This window comes from Lepidochelys olivacea, assembly GCF_965140295.1.
Source record: "Lepidochelys olivacea isolate rLepOli2 genome assembly, chromosome: 1".
Lineage (NCBI taxonomy): Eukaryota > Metazoa > Chordata > Testudines > Cheloniidae > Lepidochelys > Lepidochelys olivacea.
The window spans coordinates 222,273,799-222,292,123 of record NC_140411.1 but is presented as its reverse complement, the minus strand read 5'-3'; the positions used below and the strand labels follow the sequence as shown (position 1 = coordinate 222,292,123).

The 18,325-nt window shown below is 42.6% G+C and overlaps 1 protein-coding gene across 1 annotated transcript in view; it reads right to left on the bottom strand.

Annotated features, from left to right (window-relative positions):
• Positions 1-849: 849 nt before the first annotated feature.
• Positions 850-18,325, bottom strand: part of NTF3 (neurotrophin 3) — a 56,056-nt gene continuing 38,580 nt past the window's right edge. Inside the window, exon 2 of the mRNA XM_084618052.1 lies at positions 850-1,957. Coding sequence (XP_084474178.1) covers positions 1,163-1,957 — 795 coding nt within the window. The 3' untranslated portion in view covers positions 850-1,162. The remainder of the gene's footprint in view (positions 1,958-18,325) is intronic.

Genomic DNA, 18,325 nt, shown 5'->3' with positions numbered 1-18,325 from the left:
CAAGATTGTATTCTTCTTTCCTAGAACTCTAAACCCAAGTTTCTTTTAAAGTTAAGACACCAACGGTTTTGTTTCTAATTTAAAAACCCCAGGCAGATAGAAACAATGTAACGATGCAGCAGAGTTAACAGATTATTGGAGAGGAGGAACCTGATCACAATAAATAGTATACTCTAAAGAAATCATCTTTTATATATTATATTAATGATCCACTTAGATTGCTTCTTGGCATTGGTAAGGTTCTGTTACAAATATTTTAGATTTTTTCCTATTACTTCTAAAAGGAATTGGCAGCATTAAAAACCAGTTACAAAACAAATGTGCTTCAAAAACCTAAAGTAAAATTGCTGGGTTATTAGCAGCAGTTCTGGAATGCTAACAGAGGAAAAACAACAGTAATTGTAGTGGCAAAACTGGCATGACATACAGAAAACGTATTTTACAGCTAGTCAGTGGCTGGAATGTTAATGTTAGCTGTAGGCCATGTTGTTTTCCTTTCAGTGGTGAGAAATTAACACTTTTAATTAAATATGAAAATATATGTGGTTTGCAGTGTTGTTGCTGCTGTGTTGGTCCCAGGATATTAGAGAGACAAGTTGGGTGAGGAATACGTTTTATTGGAGCAACTTCTGTTGGTGAAAGGGAGAAGCTTTTGACATACACAGAGTTCTTCTTCAGGTCTGGGCCTGAAGAAGAACTCTGTGTAGCTCAAAAGCTTGTCTTTTTTTCCACTAGCAGAAGTTGCTCCAATAAAATCTATTCCCTCGCCTACTTTGTCTTGTGAAAATATATAGCAGGGGATAGAAATGGGTACACAACTCTTGACATTTATCTGATTTTTAACAAGTTTACTAAATGACAGTCACTGGCTTGACAATACTGAATGAAAAATACTGACGTTACACAGATTTTACAGTAAGATTATGGTATGCTGCTGCTAAGCAGAGTCACAAACATATTCTAATAAAACTGCAGCTGCCCACAGCTGAGGCACATGCCATTTTACTCCTATTTATTGAGAGAGAAAGCTTATATACTGTAGGTTTGCTGAAGTTTAATAAATAAGGTCAACTTATAATATATAAAACCATATAAACATTTATATGCTACATGCATATCATATAATTTAAAGTAATAATTTATATAGCAAAGAAATGCAGACTTATGTTCGTCCTATTTTTCTCGACAACGCACACACGCAAGATGTGTCTATTCTTATCCATCGCCAGCCTACGAGTTTATTGTTTTCCGAAGTCAGTGCTCTTACATACGTTTGGGATGTTTTGCACTGGGAGTTCCAGTGTTTATCATCAATGCCACGGCAGCCATTTTTTACCGGTTTGGCTGCTTTACACCTTGTTTCGTAAAAATATTGTTTGACGGGAGAGTTGCCTGTTTTAATTTCTCCTAGCACTGTTACCTGGTGTCCTCTAATGTCGATAGCCGATGATTTGTCCGTAACCCATAAACTTTCACTGTCACATACAGAATATTCCCCTCGATGGCTCTTATGTTCTGCATACCTTTTCCTCCTGGAGGTTCTGTTCACCACTACAGAATTTCCAATATAATCTTCCATAAGATACAAAGGTGGAGGTTCCAATGGGGTATTGTCACTCAAGAGGACCCGGGGAGAACTGTAGCGTTTCTGTTGCCTTAATAGTTCTGCATCCATTGGGATCACTGGCTGGAAGTCTGATTTCACATTTTCAACTCCATCCACGTCCTGCTGAGACTCTGTTTTCTGCATAGTGTTTTGATAGTTTTCCTTGATATCTACCATCTGCTTGGCGAGTTTGTTTTTCAAAATGTCTGCCTGAATGAGTTTAATAATGAGAGAATGTATCGACTCTTCTGGCAGACTCCTTTGATCCATGTTGGTAGATTGGATGCCACGAAGATAAGCAAGAAATATCACATAAAACAAGATGGACATCACCTTGTTCACCTGTAAGATCTGAAAAGAAACACAGAGTTAACTTAGAGCCAATGAAATAAGAATTACTGGATGCAGTAGGATAGTCCTGATTTTTTTTAACGTGTCTGACAGATGTTAGTCTGTGTAGACGAAGCTAGACCATGTGTTTGTTACAAGCTATTCCAAATATTTAATTACATTTTATGAAATAATATGGGTGACCCTTTATTATTAGTTCCATCTACATTTCATCCACTTTTCAGGCAGGATGATTTTATTTTTTGATTTTCACAGAGAGAGCTAGGTTAGTATGACCATACGGCATGTCTACACTGCCCCACAGTTAGGACTGAGAGGGCAGTGCACGCCAAAGTGCCTGCCATTCTATAACTCTCCTATGTGGACACGGGCAGTGTGAACTAAAAAGGTTCATAGTTTGCACTAATGTAGTCTTCTTCAAACCAGACTGCATTAAGGTGAAGTAGGAACCTCTCAGTTCATATCTGCAGCTTCCAAACAGGAGAGTTACAGTGCAACATTTTGATGTGCACTGCTATTCACATGCCCCGTCGTCTGAACTGCAGGGCAGTGTAAACCAGTGATTCTCAATCTTTTTTCATTTGCAGACCCCTAAACAATTTCAAATATAGCTGTGAACCCCTCTGGAAATTATGAATGGAGGGGTGGACCCTTTAGGAAATCTATTGTCTGTACATATAGTTGAATTCCATTCAGTCCGTTTTCAGTCAGTCTTTTGCAGACCCCTTAGATGGGGTCCATGGACGACAGGTTGAGAACCACTGGTGTAGACAAGTCTTAAGTTCCTCTCTCTACAAAGACATGTCCCCTCCACCTGGAAAGCATGGCACAAACTGTAGGCTGGGTCATTTTTCCACAATCCTTTTAGCAGACACACCTCGTACTAAGAACTGAGATTATGCAGGCTAGCACTGAGAGGGGGTGTTGGGTTAAATTCATTGGTGGTGTAAACTGAGGAAACTCCATTAGTGTCATTGACTCTGTCGGTACAAGACTTCATGGACTGAGCAAGCTTAAAGTTTCAGCTCTATAAATGAATAACCATTTGAACAAGCCTGTTGAAAAATAATTTTAATACTAATTGGAGACCATTTGAATAAGCCACTGTATAATCGGTTTTCTTCAGGATTGGCCTGACCACTAGATATACGTGGGGGAGGGGAGATCAGAATTTACTCGGGAGCAATATGGAAACAATACCTCACTGCTACATAGCATTGTGTATCAGTAGGCCTGAAAGTGCTTAAAAAAGGTCAGTGCCATCAATCCCCTTTTTACATATGGGGAAACTGAGGCACAGAGAGGGGGAAGTGATCTGCCCAATGTCACTCATCAGATCAGTGGCAGAGCTGGAAATAGAATCCAGATCGCCCGAGTCTCAGGAAGTGCTGTATCCGCTAGACCGCCGTGCGCTGGGGAATAAAAACAGTAGCAGTGGTTCAGCCCACAGTGCTGTTCCTCCCTCTGTACAGATGGCTTTTGATATAGGAGCACATAGCCCAGAGACAGCGAAACAGTCAGGGATGAGAGGTTTCTTATCCTTTATTTTTGGAAAGCCATCATTTGCCCTGTACAAGGCGAGTATGAACTATAGATGGATTCACAGGGCATCTGAGCTGTGTGTTCTTTCATAGTTGATTCTACATTCTGCACAAAGTGGGCTAAAATTTGACTTCAATGGGAGGAGTGAGGGGCTCACCCTCTCTGAAAATGGTGGTGTTTGTTAGGAAGCCTACATATAGCTTAAGGAACAAGAGTTTAAAAACGAGGTCCCTACCCATGGTTCAGCAACTGCGTCATTCTATGGGGGTTCTTATACCACCCAAGTATCTGAGTGTCCTCCAGCAGCACGTTAAGAGATGTGACTCATATCTGTCATAACGGTTTCAGTTTTTCTCTCAACCCCTTTGCAGGGGGAGAACTGTGTGTGCAGTATCATGCTTTCTGTTAGGGATCTGTTCTGGGTTGACTTTTTGTGTGTCTTTAACTGAACACATGGCTACGTGTTTACAATTTCAAAAGTGTTGAGCTTTCTGAAGCTGTCATAAATGCTAGGTACCCATTGCTTTAAATCTTGGCCTAGGTGTGTAACTTTAGGCATCCAACTTTGGACATTTTAGCCTAAGATAACTGCAACTCCAATTGTACTAAAAAATGATATTCTAATAATATTCAGTGCTTATAAAAATAATTCAAAACAATCAACAAGCAATTACCCAGAACACTGCAGTGTCTGCGACTAGCATTTATAAGTATAAGATCAGAGAGCACTTTTTTCAAGAATCATGCATGCACCTCCAAATGGATACCACATATGACAAGATAGGTGAGGTCATATATTTTATTGGGCCAACTTCACAGAGCTCTTCTTCAGGTCTGGGGAATGTAACCAGAGTGCCTAAGCTAAATACAAGTTATATAGTGGCCATGACACAGTGTTTGAGCTGATCCATAAGTGAAGTGGTTGTTTTAATTTGAATTACACATACTGCTGTACAAATAAGTGCCATTGGTCAACTTTGAAACAGTTAAACTGGGGAAAACACACAGCAAGAACTTCAAAGGCAGTCTCTGAACAGTTATAATGAAACTCATATATAACTCATTTAGCAATTCTGAATTTCCTACTTTGTTCTTTGGAACTGCAGCAAGATCAGAGTTGCCCTCTGTGAATGTGGTGATCTGTCCTTTTATGGACAAGAAATGTGTTTTCTCCATTCTTATCTTTGTTACCGTATGAGTTCACCTAAACCTAAACTCTGTTGCTTGCAGCAAAGTTATGCTCTGTGTGTGTGTAAAATAAAAACCAGTCAAATGCTTATTGCTTTTCAAATAAAAATGACCTTCAGTGTATATGGATCTCGGAGTACAAATGACACACTGTGTAAAAGACCCATGGCATGCAGCACTTGGTCTTGCTAAGTAAATCATTTGAACAACCAACATTTCATAACGCGTTGCTCAGCAGGTTTAACACAGCACTCAGGGGGGCTACCGCTGTGCCCCAGCAGAAAGGTCAGCATAATGGTCACCGAAGCTAATGCTGTGCTCCAGTCAACTGCTCCAAATATACCCATGCAAATATATAGTTGCATGTAATAACTTGCAAGTGGTCGCTAACAAAACCTACATCTTGGAAATAGTTGATAATGTGGGAAAAGTGAAGGTGGATGCTCTGCATAAGCTGGACAGCAAAAAGTAAAGGGTCAGGACCTCATGAGTAGCTTTTGCAGAAAATCCTACTCCTGACTTGTAGTTATAAGGCTAGACATCAGATCCAGCACTCAGAGCATACTTGAGGCAGTATCACAGGCAGGATATTTTTGGGTACATCTACACTTGCAGCTTTGTATAGCATACAGTCACCGCCTGCCTAGCTCACCTGGGAGTAAATGGCCGTGTAGGCACAGCTTAGATGGGTAGAATAGAAAAGAGTTCCCTACCTGCCTGAACCCCCATGAGATATACCCAGCCTGCTCTCGACATGCCCAAGCAATGCCTCCCACATCTACACCGCTATTTTCAGTGTGTCTTCCTCACTGCCAGAGCCTTTCCCCGCTGCCAGAGCTTTTCCCTGCTGCATGTCACTATCCTGCAGTGACAAATGTGGATGCAGCCTGGCTTTCGTTGCGGCATGTAGCTGCATGCATAGTGCCAATGTAACGCCGACAGATCCCGGTTGTCGGCAGGTGGGATTGAACCTGGGACCTCTGGAGCTTAGTGCATGAGCCTCTACTGCATGAGCTAAAAGCCAACCGGCTCTTAGCTAAGACTGTAGAGCAGACTCGTTTTATCTCTCTTTAAAGTGGTCTCGGTGCCACTAGATGGGACAGAACACCACACCCAGAAGGTGTGTGGGTTACACCTATGTTCCACACACTTCCGTAAGTGTAGCTATAGCCTTAGATCACTCAGAAGCTACAGCTGGTTGATAATGTCTGCTCGCCTCTTTGATATTAGCCCTAGGCAGCATATTGAACTTGTTCCCTGACAGTTGTATGGTTCTCCTATTTGCTTCCATGTGCAATTCAAGATTTTTTGTTTTATTTCCAACTAGAAAGCCCGAAATGGTTTGGGCCAGGGCTACGTGAGATCAGTTTGTCTTCATGAGCTGCCACATTAGCTGAGGTCAGCTGTGACACCTGGGTTAGTTTACTAATGTAAGTTACCCCATTAAGCCATATCAGTTTAAGGGCTAGTCTGGCAGCGCTTTAACGTGGCTTGTGTGGTCGTGGCACATTTTCTTTCCCAGCGCTCTAAAACAACCACCTTCTTGGTCACTTAGGCACTTCTGACAATTTTGTCCTAAGTGACTTGCCCAGGGTAGCACACTGAGTCAACAGCATGGTGGGGAGGAGGGGGAGAGGGAAAATGAAGGTCTCCTGAATCTGCAATCTGTGCTCACGATGAGTCTGTGGGGCCACTCTGATTTGTTGATTGTATCTTGTCAAATGGTCACTCAAGCCTTTTCTAAAGCTTCACTGAATGGTAAAATGTTTCCATGTGGTGACAGTTTTGTGTTAATAAATTGGAATAAACTGATTTCAGAATGGTTAAAAATGGCATGTATAACTTTATTTCTGTCTGTTCATTTCAGACACAGCAGACCATAAGGGCATGCACAGCCATATTTTAAATTAATCTTTAGCAAGAGCATCTTCTAATAGATAGAAACATGACCACCTCAGATATACCTGACCATTGCCAACAGAGAACTTAACACCAATTCTTCAGATGCTTAGCTCATCAAAATGGGAAATGACTGCCTAGGAAGGAGTACTGCAGAAAGGGATCTGGGGGTCATAGTGGATCACAAGCTTAATATGAGTCAACAGTGTAACGCTGTTGGAAAAAAAAAGGAAACATCATTCTGGGATGTATTAGCAGGAGTGTTGTAAGCAAGACACGAGAAGTAATTGTTCCACTCTACTCCGCACTGATTAGGCCTCAACTGGAGTATTGTGTCCAGTTTTGAGCACCACATTTCAGGAAAGATGTGGACAAGCTGGAGAAAGTCCAGAGAAGAGCAACAAAAATGATTAAAGGTCTAGAAAACATGACCTATGAGGGAAGATTGAAAATATTGGGTTTGTTTAGTCTGGAAAAGAGAAGAGTGAGAGGGGATGTGATAATAGTTTTCAAGCACATAAAAGGTTGTTACAAGGAGGAGGGAGAAGAATTGTTCTTCTTAACCTCTGAGGATAGGACAAGAAGCAATGGGCTTAAATTACAGCAAAGGAGGTTTAGGTTGGACATTAGGAAAAACTTCCTGTCAGGGTAGTTTAGCCCTGGAATAAATTCCCTAGAGAGGTTGTGGAATCTCCATCATTGGAGATTTTTAAGAGCAGGTCAGGAATGGTCTAGATAATACTTAGTCCTGACATGAGTGCAGAGGACTGGACTAGATGACCTCTCGAGGTCCCTTCCAGTCCCATGATTCTATCATCTCTTGGAACGTGGGTTGCTTTTTGCACCTTATGTAAAGGTAGTTCTATTTGGTTTTGGCTCTGTACCTTCAACCATTCACTGACTTCATTAGGAGTTCAGGGTACTCAGCACCTTCCTATAGGAACTCAGCACTCCCCAGTTTCCTTCAGCAGTCCCTGTGAGATACTTACTATCAACGTCCGGTGCAATATCAACCATGCTAGCTCTATCCCCAGGTTTATAATCAAATTCAGAAATCAGAACACTTCCATCACCTACCAGGTCCTTTCCAGTTGTGACTTATTTTAATTTGTCATTTTCATGGCTTGATACATAAGCCCTGTCTGTCTAGGCCTATAAGATTGCTGTAGCCTGGTTCTCCATTGACTCACTTTGTTGTGTCGATGGTGTTAGGTGTAAGGACTGTGAGTCAGGACTCCGCAGTTCTATTTAGCTGTGTTACTGATTTGTTGGGTGACCTTGGGCAAATCATGATCTCCATTCCTTAGTTTCCGCATCTGCAAAATGAGGATTGGGGTGAGGCTTACGTACCGTTCATAAATTGCTTTGAAATTCTTGGACAAAAGGTGTTATAAACACAAAGTATTATAATTAATATTTTTCTTATGACATGCTGATTACAAAAAAAAGTAGGAAACATTCATTTTTGAAAGGACTCCTTTTGCTTCCTTCCCTCCTGGCCTCCCTTTTCTTTTCATCCCTCAAAGGAAGGATTGATGATGCTAAGCCTGGAGAGTGAAATTTGGTTTGAGAAATACACACCATGGCCATTTGTTGTTAACCTAGAAAGAGGACATGGATGTCGGGGGAGGAATGTTAGTCCCCTGTAATGTAAGTGGGCTACCTGAAGAAGAAGAATAGAGATGTGTCTCTGCTCAGTATGTAGAGGTATCTTTCTCCCCATTCTTTAATGGCATTTATGGCATTGTTACGACGTGTATTTACCTGAGTATTCAGAATGGAAATGTTTGTGCAATCTTCTTCTATCTAGGTACATATATGGCTCTCATCCCATTAATATCTTTCTAATACACACACATTTATAGGTTCAGCCACACAACATTCCCATGAGGAAGCAAAATGCTATTTCCCCCCTTTTACAAAGGGTGGAACTGAGGCATAAAGAAATTAAACGACTTGCCCAAGGTCACACAGGAAGTCTGGGGCAGAGCTGGAAGCTGAAGCCAGATTTCCCAAATCTTAGTCTACTGCCTTATCCTCAAAGACTACCTTGGAAGCTCTTTGAGAGTTTGGGAGCTAAGCGGTCAAGTGATTAGCATGCTAAATGTGTAGACAGTCCATCATCTACTGAGGAAGCAGAAACGATACCATGTGACTTAAGTTACCAGTCAAGTAGCTAATTAAGCCCGGCAAATACTTAAAGCAGTAGTTGTGGCAAATAGTTTGCAAGTGCCCAGAAGCTGAAATATTTTCAGGTATCTCATTCACTACATAATTCTGAGCACCATCCACACCTGTAAAAATCTAAGGGCCAGATCCTGAGGTGGTGTAAATAAGAATATCTCTATTGCCTGCATGGAACCTATGCTAAGTTTACACCAACAGAGAACCTAGCCTGCACATCCTCACCCCCCAAGGTCATTTTCAAATGGAAAAATGGTCAAATGCTTCAAATTGTTCACTGCAGATAGTTCAAGCAGCTCTAGTATTAGGCCTAATTTGTAACCTTTTTCATTAATGAGCTTTAATGGCAGAAGGGTCAAAGAGAAAATTAATTAAATTTGCAGCTGAATGGGGAGGGGATGCAAACACCAGTGAGCAGAGAGAAATACAATCTCTGCTAGGGACCTGAAGAGGTTAGAAAAATTGGCAGAAAATAACAAAATGAGTCAAACTAGAAATTGCAAGCTCATACACCAGGGGAATAATAATCCTAAACAAAGCTATTCAGTGGGAAAGAGAAACTTCGAAAGCAGCAATGCCTAACCAGACCTAGAAGGGATATAAAGCCTTGGTGAGGCACAATATTTAATAAATCTAAATACTGGACAGAAACATAGATGTGAACTTAAAATGGGAAATAATGGCAAAGAAATCCAATGTTTATTTGAGCTGTTTATGCAGAAGCATCCTACTAGAGAGCAGAGAAGGGACGGTCTTTCTATAGCAGTGGTTTTCAACCTTTTTTGATTTGCAGCCCCTTAAAAAATTTCAAATGGAGGTGTGGATCCCTTTGGAAATCTTAGACAGTCTGCGGACTCCGTAGACCAGAGGTTTAAACACACTGCTCTATAGCATTGGAAGGCATATAGAACATTGCATGCAATTCTAAGGGCAGAAGGATGTTGCCATAGCATAGGAGGAGGATGGAAGACCACCAAAAATTAATTTAGGGCTTGCGGGACAGGCTTTGGAAGAAAGGTCAAAGAAGTAAATCTCTATGATTTGGCGATGTGGTGACAAAGGGCACGAGGTCATGATAACCCAATGGAAAGCACCAGTGAGAGAGAGGGGTTTGTTTTTTTTTAAGAGTGGTGGAAAAGGGTGTAATCAGGAGAAATGGGATTAAACTAAGGAAAGGGAAGTTAAGGCTGATTATCAAGAATAAGAAGTTTTTGAGTTGTACAAGATGTTCATAACAAAACCAAAGCCACACAAAAGAGGCATGGTTTCATGTTTCATTAGTCTTGAAACTCCATCTAAGTTTGTTGAACAGTTTTGTAAAGGTTCACAAACTTTCCAAGTAAACCTGAACCTAGTCTGGCTCAACTAATGGTTTTGCATCAAAATCAGGCAATAGTTGCAGTTCCTCTTGGTTTCAACTGAGATTGGTTTGCTTTGAAGGCTTAATCTCCCCATAATTAAGGTTGAGACCAGTCTTCCATCTGAAGTTTACTTCTGCCCATGCCCCATTATTTTGCTGAACACAAACCAATCCTCTTGAAATTTCAGACACAATCTTTATTTCAGAGTAGAATTCTTCAGGAAAGTTCAAGGCCCAGGTCTTAAGGAATTGGGAAACGCATTTGGGTGAAATGGTTTGGTTTTATTTGTTTTTAAATGTTGTTCTCCCTTAAATCATTTTTCTAATTATTTTTGATTTGTTAAAATGAGAAATGACATTAGTCAAAGACTAAATTTGTTTTAATTTGTTGTTCCATTTGATACTGGTGCCTTTGACAAGTTGTTAGAGCAGTGGGAGAAGGGGAAATGCAGTTAAGGACACATGAACAATCAGGGTCCTGCCCCTCTGCTACCATACTGATGATAATTAGAATCTTAGAGCTGATCAAAAGTTTCTACACCAAAATGTTTCCATTGGAACATGGAGCTTCATCAGCACTGCAAGTTTCTGTTGGAAGATGTTGCCTATTTGTATGATGCTTTTAGATTTTCCAGTCAGAGAATTCAAAATGAAAATTTTTGTTTCAAGTTGACATTTCAGAATGTAATGACCTTTTTTTGCTTGGATTTGACTTAAAATGTAGATTTTGTTTTGGTTTTTGGAAATGGAAGAGAACTTTTTTTTACGATCTTTAATTTTTGGGTATTGCCCCCGCTTTTGAGCTTTTTCACTTTCACCTCTGAAAAACGGGAGTGGTGGGACAGTAAAAATAAATTGTGCGCATGTGAGAGAAATTGTTTTCACACTTTGTTTTGCAATTGGTATATTTGATTTCATTTCAGAATTATTATATTTTGTATTATCGCAGTGCCAAGTTGCCCCAGTCATGGAGCAGGACCCCATTGTGCTAGGTGCTGTACAAACAGAATAAAATTATGGTTCCTGCCACCAAAAACTTAGAAACTAAGTATAAGACCAGCGAGAACAGTTGGATACAGACAGACTGGGAGAGCACGAGGAAACCATAACAAATGTTGTTTAGAATTGAAATGAAACAAAAATTTCTGCAGAAAACCCTGAAATATTTTTCTCAAATTTTGAACTGGGATTTCTCCCACAAAATTTTCTTCAAAGAAAAAAAAAAAGGATTTTCTGACTAGCTCTAATATGATTTCTAAAGAACATAATGGTTTATTTTACATGTGACTCCCAAAATTAGGGGGTGCTCTTATTAGAATGTTTTACTCTTCATCTTATCGGCCTCAAACGTGTCTTTCAGGTACAGCCTGGTGGCAGGGAGCTGTACTGCCACTGGAGAATTTCTCCTTCCACTCCTATTAGGCCAGTGGTCCTAAAACTGTGGGGCATGCTCCCCTATGGGGGCATGGAGGAATGTTTGGGGGGACATGGTGGGGCCTGGGGCAGTCCCCATGGGGGCAGGGAGGGAGCACCACTCAGCCCCACTCCACCCCAGTTCTGCTCCCAGCAGACTCTGACTCCAACTCCCAGCTCTGTGCCTGGCCCCAGACCACAATCTGGCTGCAGCTTTGCTCCCAGCCCCGCCCCCAGCTTTGGCCCCCGGGTACAGCTCTGCTCTCGGCCCTGGCCCCAGCCCTGCTTCCAGCTTTGGCCCCCAGCCGCAGCTCTGCTCCCAGCCCTGGCCCCAGACCACAATCTGGCTGCAGCTTTGCTCCCAACCCCAGCCCCACCCCCAGCTTTGGCCCCTGGGCACAGCTCTGCTCTTGGCCCTGGCCCTGGCCCTGGCCCCGGCCCCAGCCCTGCTCCCAGCTTTGGCCCCCAGCCGCAGCTCTGCTCCCAGCCCTGGTTCCAGCCCTGCCTGCAGGCTCAGCCCCTGGTTGCAGCTCCCTCCTGGCCCCAGACCTGGCTTCAGCCTTTGCCCCTTTACCCCTGTCCCCCCCACCCCCGAGAGCCATGGCCCCGCTTCCAGGGTGAAGCATAGTTAGGGATGGGGGAAAGGCATGACTGTGGAAAAGTTTGGGGACCACGACATTAGGTGGTGTACTGATACCCCCTCTGCTGCACCGGAACTGCTCCATTGACTGATGCACAGTGAGGGGCAAAGCCATTGTCCTATCTCTTCTTCATCCCTCTGGGGTGATGTTCACCCATGGGGGAACATTAAGGCAGCTGTCTTTGTGCTTCACTGAGCACCAGGACTGCAACCGTGACAGGTCATTGTACAAAATACATGGTGGGGAGCTTCATTTAATTTAAATCCAAACTGCACTTGTGTTTGCTTTCCAAGGTCCCATGGCTCCTGGCTTCTTCAGAGCCACACAGAAAGATGCACTTGGCTACTTTGTGAATCAAAAAGAGAGAACTCTCTTCTCTGTTTTCCCTGAAGGTACACATGCCTCCAAACAGAAGAGTCTTGTTTGACACACAGCTCCAATATATATATACAGATACAAAAACAACTAAGGCCAGAGCTCTCACTACAGGACTTGGGGCCTGATCCAAACACCATAATAGTCACTGGTCAGACTCCTATTGAATTCAGTGAGTTTTGGAAAAGGCTCTTTCACAGTAAGGACAAAGGAGACTGTGATTACAATGAATCAGAGTTAGATGCCGATTCTGCTGCACATAAAGTGCATAAAGTTGAATCAAGGCCATAAAGAGAAACATAAATAACGCCAGTGAGCATACTGCTGTAAATATTTAGTCCCTTCTGCCAAAAAAAAAAAAAATAATTACACAAATGTAGTAGCTTTTCTGAAATCAAGAAATCTTGACGGGCTTAAATAACTACTTCTACAGGACTTATCAAAAATGAATCCAAGTCTTGTGAACTTATTGCTGTATGGCCCCATCTGATAAAGTAAGTACAAGTGCTTTTCTAGGTGTGAGACTGGAGATTGCCTGTTCCTACCAATAACAGAAAAGCCTGGGCTCCACTAGAAAAAGTTTGCTGGTTTCGTTATACCATCAAATGTTCCTAGTGGGGAGACAGCTTATACCAGCACAAGCCCTAGTGTAGACACAGTTACGCTACTGGCATAGCTCGTACCAGTTCCCCAAATGAAATAAGCTATACCAGCAAAAGGACCTTTTAGCCAGTATAACTGTCTCCACTAGGACTTTTGCTGGTATAGAAACGTCATAAAAAAAAATCACACCCTTAGCCCACATTACTAGCTGTGTGTGTAGTGTTGCCATGAGTTTTAAGGCTGTTCAAATTACTTTGGCTACTCTCCATGTTTTGTTGTCTTTAAAAACAGAACTTTACCTTTGAATTCGGTAGTATATGTACCTTTGCATAAAATTTCCAGTATAAAATTCTGTTAAGTTCCAAGGGACTACTCCTGTGCTTTCAGTTAAGCACATGCTTAAGTGCTTTGCTGGATTGGGTTCAGAATGCTCAGCATCATGGAGAAACAAACTCATGCACGTAAACTCGGAGCATGATCTTTGCATCCTTATTATACCTATGCAATTGTTGCACTTTTGCCAGTTATAACATGAGACTAAACCAAAAACCACCTTGCTTTTGCAAATCTCACACTAACATCAAAATCATCATACTTTTACTTATATCTTAATACAAGTGCCATCTTGATGCCAATTCACATTTCCTTCTTCCTCATCACTAAAAGTATTTGAAGGAATAATTTCAGAATGTGGGCTATCTGATATGTCTGGCAGCATATACTAATAGCTAGATATTAGAAGAAAATAGGCTTTGAACAGTATCGGCAGTGGGTCTAGGTGGTAGGCAAATTAGATACATTGCAACTGGTTTAAACGAGGAATTTATCTCCTCTTAAGCAATCGGGTAACTGGCAATGCTTTTTAGCTACTGTGGAACAAAGCAATGCTACTTATGAAGCTCACTATAATTATACAGCTGAGTGTGTGGATGTGAAGGAGGAACCAGGGAACTGGAACTAGAAGAAAGGACTTCAGAGTAATTCATGCTCAGCTCTCTTCAGCCCTTCATATACATGCTTTATAAATTTAATGGAGGAATCCCACTGACAGCTGATCACCACAAGAGTTACTGCATAGATTCATAGATACGAAGGTCAGAAGGGCCCATTATGATCATCTAGTCTGACCTCCTGCACAACACAGGCCACAGAATCTCACCCAATAACTCCTGCAAAAAACCTCTCACCTATGTCTGAGCTATTGAAGTCCTCAAATCCTGGTTTAAAGACTTCAAGGAGCAGAGAATCCTCCAGCAAGTGAGCTGTGCCCCATGCTACAAAGGAAGGCGAAAAACCCCCAGGGCCTCTTCCAATCTGCCCTGGAGGAAAATTCCTTCCCGACCCCAAATATGGCGATCAGCTGAATCCTGAGCATGTGGGCAAAATTCACCAGCCAGATACCCAGGAAAGAATTCTCTGTAGTAACTCAGATCCCACCCCATCTAACATCCCATCACAGGTTATTGGGCCTATTTACCATGAATAGTTAAAGATCAATTAATTGCCAAAATCATGTTATCCCATCATACCATCTCCTCCATAAGCTTATCGAGTTTAATCTTAAAGCCAGATAGGTCTTCTGCCCCCACTGCTTCCCTTGGAAGGCTGTTACAGAACTTCACTCCTCTGATGGTTAGAAACCTTTGTCTAATTTCAAGTCTAACTTCCCAATGACCAGTTTCTATCCGTTTGTTCTTGTGTCCACATTGGTACTGAGCTTGTTTCCTTAAATAATTCCTCTCTTATATGGGCAGTGGCAGAGGGGTGTTCATTTTCTTATGAATCATCAGGTGTTCACCACTGCTGGAGGCAGGATTGGACACACAAAATCTGGGAAGGACTCTGGTGTCAGATTGGAGATCACTGTAGGATTAGGTCCATAGGCTGATGCATTATGGAAAACATTACATTCCAATATTTGACAGAGCTCTTTCATGCTATAATAACTCATGTGTAAAATGTGCTGTTTTGTTTATTTGACCACTTCTGCACAGAACTCAATGAGCTGTATTCCCCAATTATATTCTGGAATGTTATCCAGATGGATATCATGGTTGGATTTTTCCATCGGGTTATGGCCCCTGTGCACTACTTCAGGAGCACAAAAGGGGCCATGATCCAGCTGCAAATACCCAGCAACAAATTCTAATGGTGTATGTAAACTCCCTGTTGGTGCATCTGTGCCATAGCTGGGGCCTGTGCCTCTACCTTCTCCTCCGCAGCTTAGGGGCATGTCAGGTGAAGAAAGAAGCATGATGGAACTCTGTTAGGTATACCCAGGAGCAGTGCTAAATTGTATCAGCCCTGGGAGAGGCCCCAGAACCATTGTAGGCACTTACGTGGCCCCCATCACCATACTGTTTGAGCACTTCCCAATTTTCAATGTATTTATCCTCACAACACCCCTGTGAGATAGGTGAGTGATGGTATTCCTGGGGAATTTGAGGCACAGAGACTAAGACCTTGTCTTGACTATGCATGAAAGTCGATCTAAGCTAAGCAATTTGAGTTACATTAATAGCTTAGATCCACTTACCGCAGAGTCCACACTACGCGATGTCGACGGGAGACGCTCTCCTGTCGACTCCCCCTACTTTTCTCCATTCTGTGGAGTGTAGAAGTTGATGGGAGAGCGATCATGGTCGATTTAGTGGGTCTTCATTAGACCCGCTAAATCGACCACTGATGCATCATTCACCGCAACATCAACCCTCCAGTATGTGTAGACAAGCCCTATGTAACTTGGCCAAACTTGAAGTCTGTGGCAGAGCAGGGAAGGGAACCTAGGTCACCCTAGTTATAAGGGATGGCCGTAACCACTAGACCATCCTTCCTCTTCCTGGTTCCTAGCTATTGCCCTCCCCCTCCAATCTCATGCTGTACCAAGCAAACTCTAAAGTTAACAGGTCAAATCAGAAATGCTTCTATCTCTGTCTAAATTATTACTTGCGTTATTTATTTGGGTCCCTAAAAGATGAAGTGTTGGGGGGAAGAGATGAAAAGGTGTCGAGAAAATATATTGCAAGGCATCTAGGGGTAAATCATATTTGATGATCTCAGATGTCTTCTGAAATTGAGAATGACTTGGCAACAGGCTGTAATAGTAGAGGATCAATGTAATTCAGGTGTAATGCACTTCATTTGCTTTCCCCTTTTAGCAAGAAAAAAAATCAGATGTTTTATTTTTTCAGGTGGGGTGAGCCAAATCTTAGATTTTAATGTGCTCAGTAGAAATCCCTGATTAAAATAATCAAAGTGCTGTTGTCCTGCAGGAAGTGGGAATGAAGCGTACTCATTTTGGACTACAGCATAACCCTACAATGTGGCCTGAGTAAGGGCCACACACAGCTGCATCACCCCAGGAGAAGCCCAGAAAATAAATTGATTCAGATTCACTGTTCCTCCCCTGCTCCCCTTCTGCTCTGGTGAAAGAGTAAGTGACTTCATCTCTTTCCATGGAGAAGCTTACTCTCCCCTGCTCCCAGCCAGCTGCTCTTGCCAGTGAGTAAGGGAAGTGGGATGAAGCTAGGGCTCCTCGCATTCCCCCTCTCTCTACCACCGCTCCCCACCCACTTGCTCTCAGGGCACATAGACATACCTGAGCTAGCTTTCATTGAGTTAGAGCGAAGTTAGCTCGAGTGACAATAGCAGTGAAGCCACAGCAGCTGCTTGAGTGTCCTGAGTGGGTGGGGCTAGACCTAGGGTGGCCAGAGAGCAAGCATGAAAAACTGGGACGGGGGAGGGGTAATAGGCACCTATATAAGACAAATAAGCCCCAAATATCTGGACTGCCCCTATAAAATCCAGGACATCTGGTCCCTCTAGCTAGACCATGCAGTGAACTGTGTTCCAGCAGCTTTACGGCTCTTGGTATCTAAACTAGCTTGGGTTACATCTATGTATGCTGCAGTCACAACTCCTGCATTCAGTGGAGACACATCCATAGTGAGGATATTGGGTGAGCAGCCCTGATCTCTCCGCTGCAGCCAAAATCAGGATGTGAGCAGGCTGAGCTAGGGAGTAACAGGAGGGGATGGAGAGGTTTATTCTCTTTTCTTCCAGTGAATAAGGGCTATGACAGTCTAGCTCTCTGAAGATGTTTGTTGTGGAGTTTCACCCAGCAAATATAATCCATGTAGATGGAGAATAAAGGGCCCTGTTAAAATACCACAACACTACCAGTGCTAGAAAGCTGGAACAGTATTCACTGAAACCTCTGAAAGTAGGTAATCTGTTTCCTAACCTAAGCGTAACCTGCTTCTAGAAAATATGGAGGAGACCCCAGTGTAAAAACAGAGCAAAGCAATCACATCCTTAGGAACTTCTGGGAGGCGTACAGATGGGCAAACTCTTTAGAGAAGGTGAGAGGTCACTTAACATCCTGAGATAATTGGATGCAAGGGGGATAATAACTTTTCAGACTTATTTGACAACGGGAAGCTTAAGCAGTTTACTGAGCTGCAAGCAAGAGTGTAGGGCTTCCGTTGAGGGGAAGGCAGCTTTTTGCAGTGGCTATCACTGAGGGGAAGAATATACACATTTGGAAAAGAGCTCACATGCCCTCTTGGAAAACTGTTAAAAAGCTAAGGTTCAAAAGCACACCACACCTCAAGAATTTAATGTGTCCTCCTATACCATATGATTGAGCTCCCTCTCCCCCGCCCCCATAGTTACAGTACAAATGGGGACAGGGTTTGTGGTTTGAATGTAGATTGGACTAAGAATTAGGTGAGTGAAGAGAAGAGAAGAACATGACAACCCAACATGGATGCAATTAAAAAATATTCTCTAAATGCCACCGGACTGTGGTGCATAGGCAGAGGTTTGGTTTACGTGGAACACATTTGTGCTGGAGATACTTAGACAAGATAAGGAATTTTAGAGGCACATATTGGGACTACTGAAAAAAGAAGAAGAAAATGGGACATTTTCTCCCATTTGCAAGGGGCACCAACAGCTCTGGGTGGCCCATTCGTAGTTGGGATAGAACCTGTGACTTTTGGATCTTAATGCATGGGTATCTGCTACCTGACCTAAAACACCCAACTCTTAGCCAAGGCTGTAGCAGGCTCATCAATCTCCAGGTGGCCAAGCCACCACCAAAGGGGGACAGAGTGCCATACCAAGTAGGCATGGGTTACATACAACACTTGAAATCAAAGA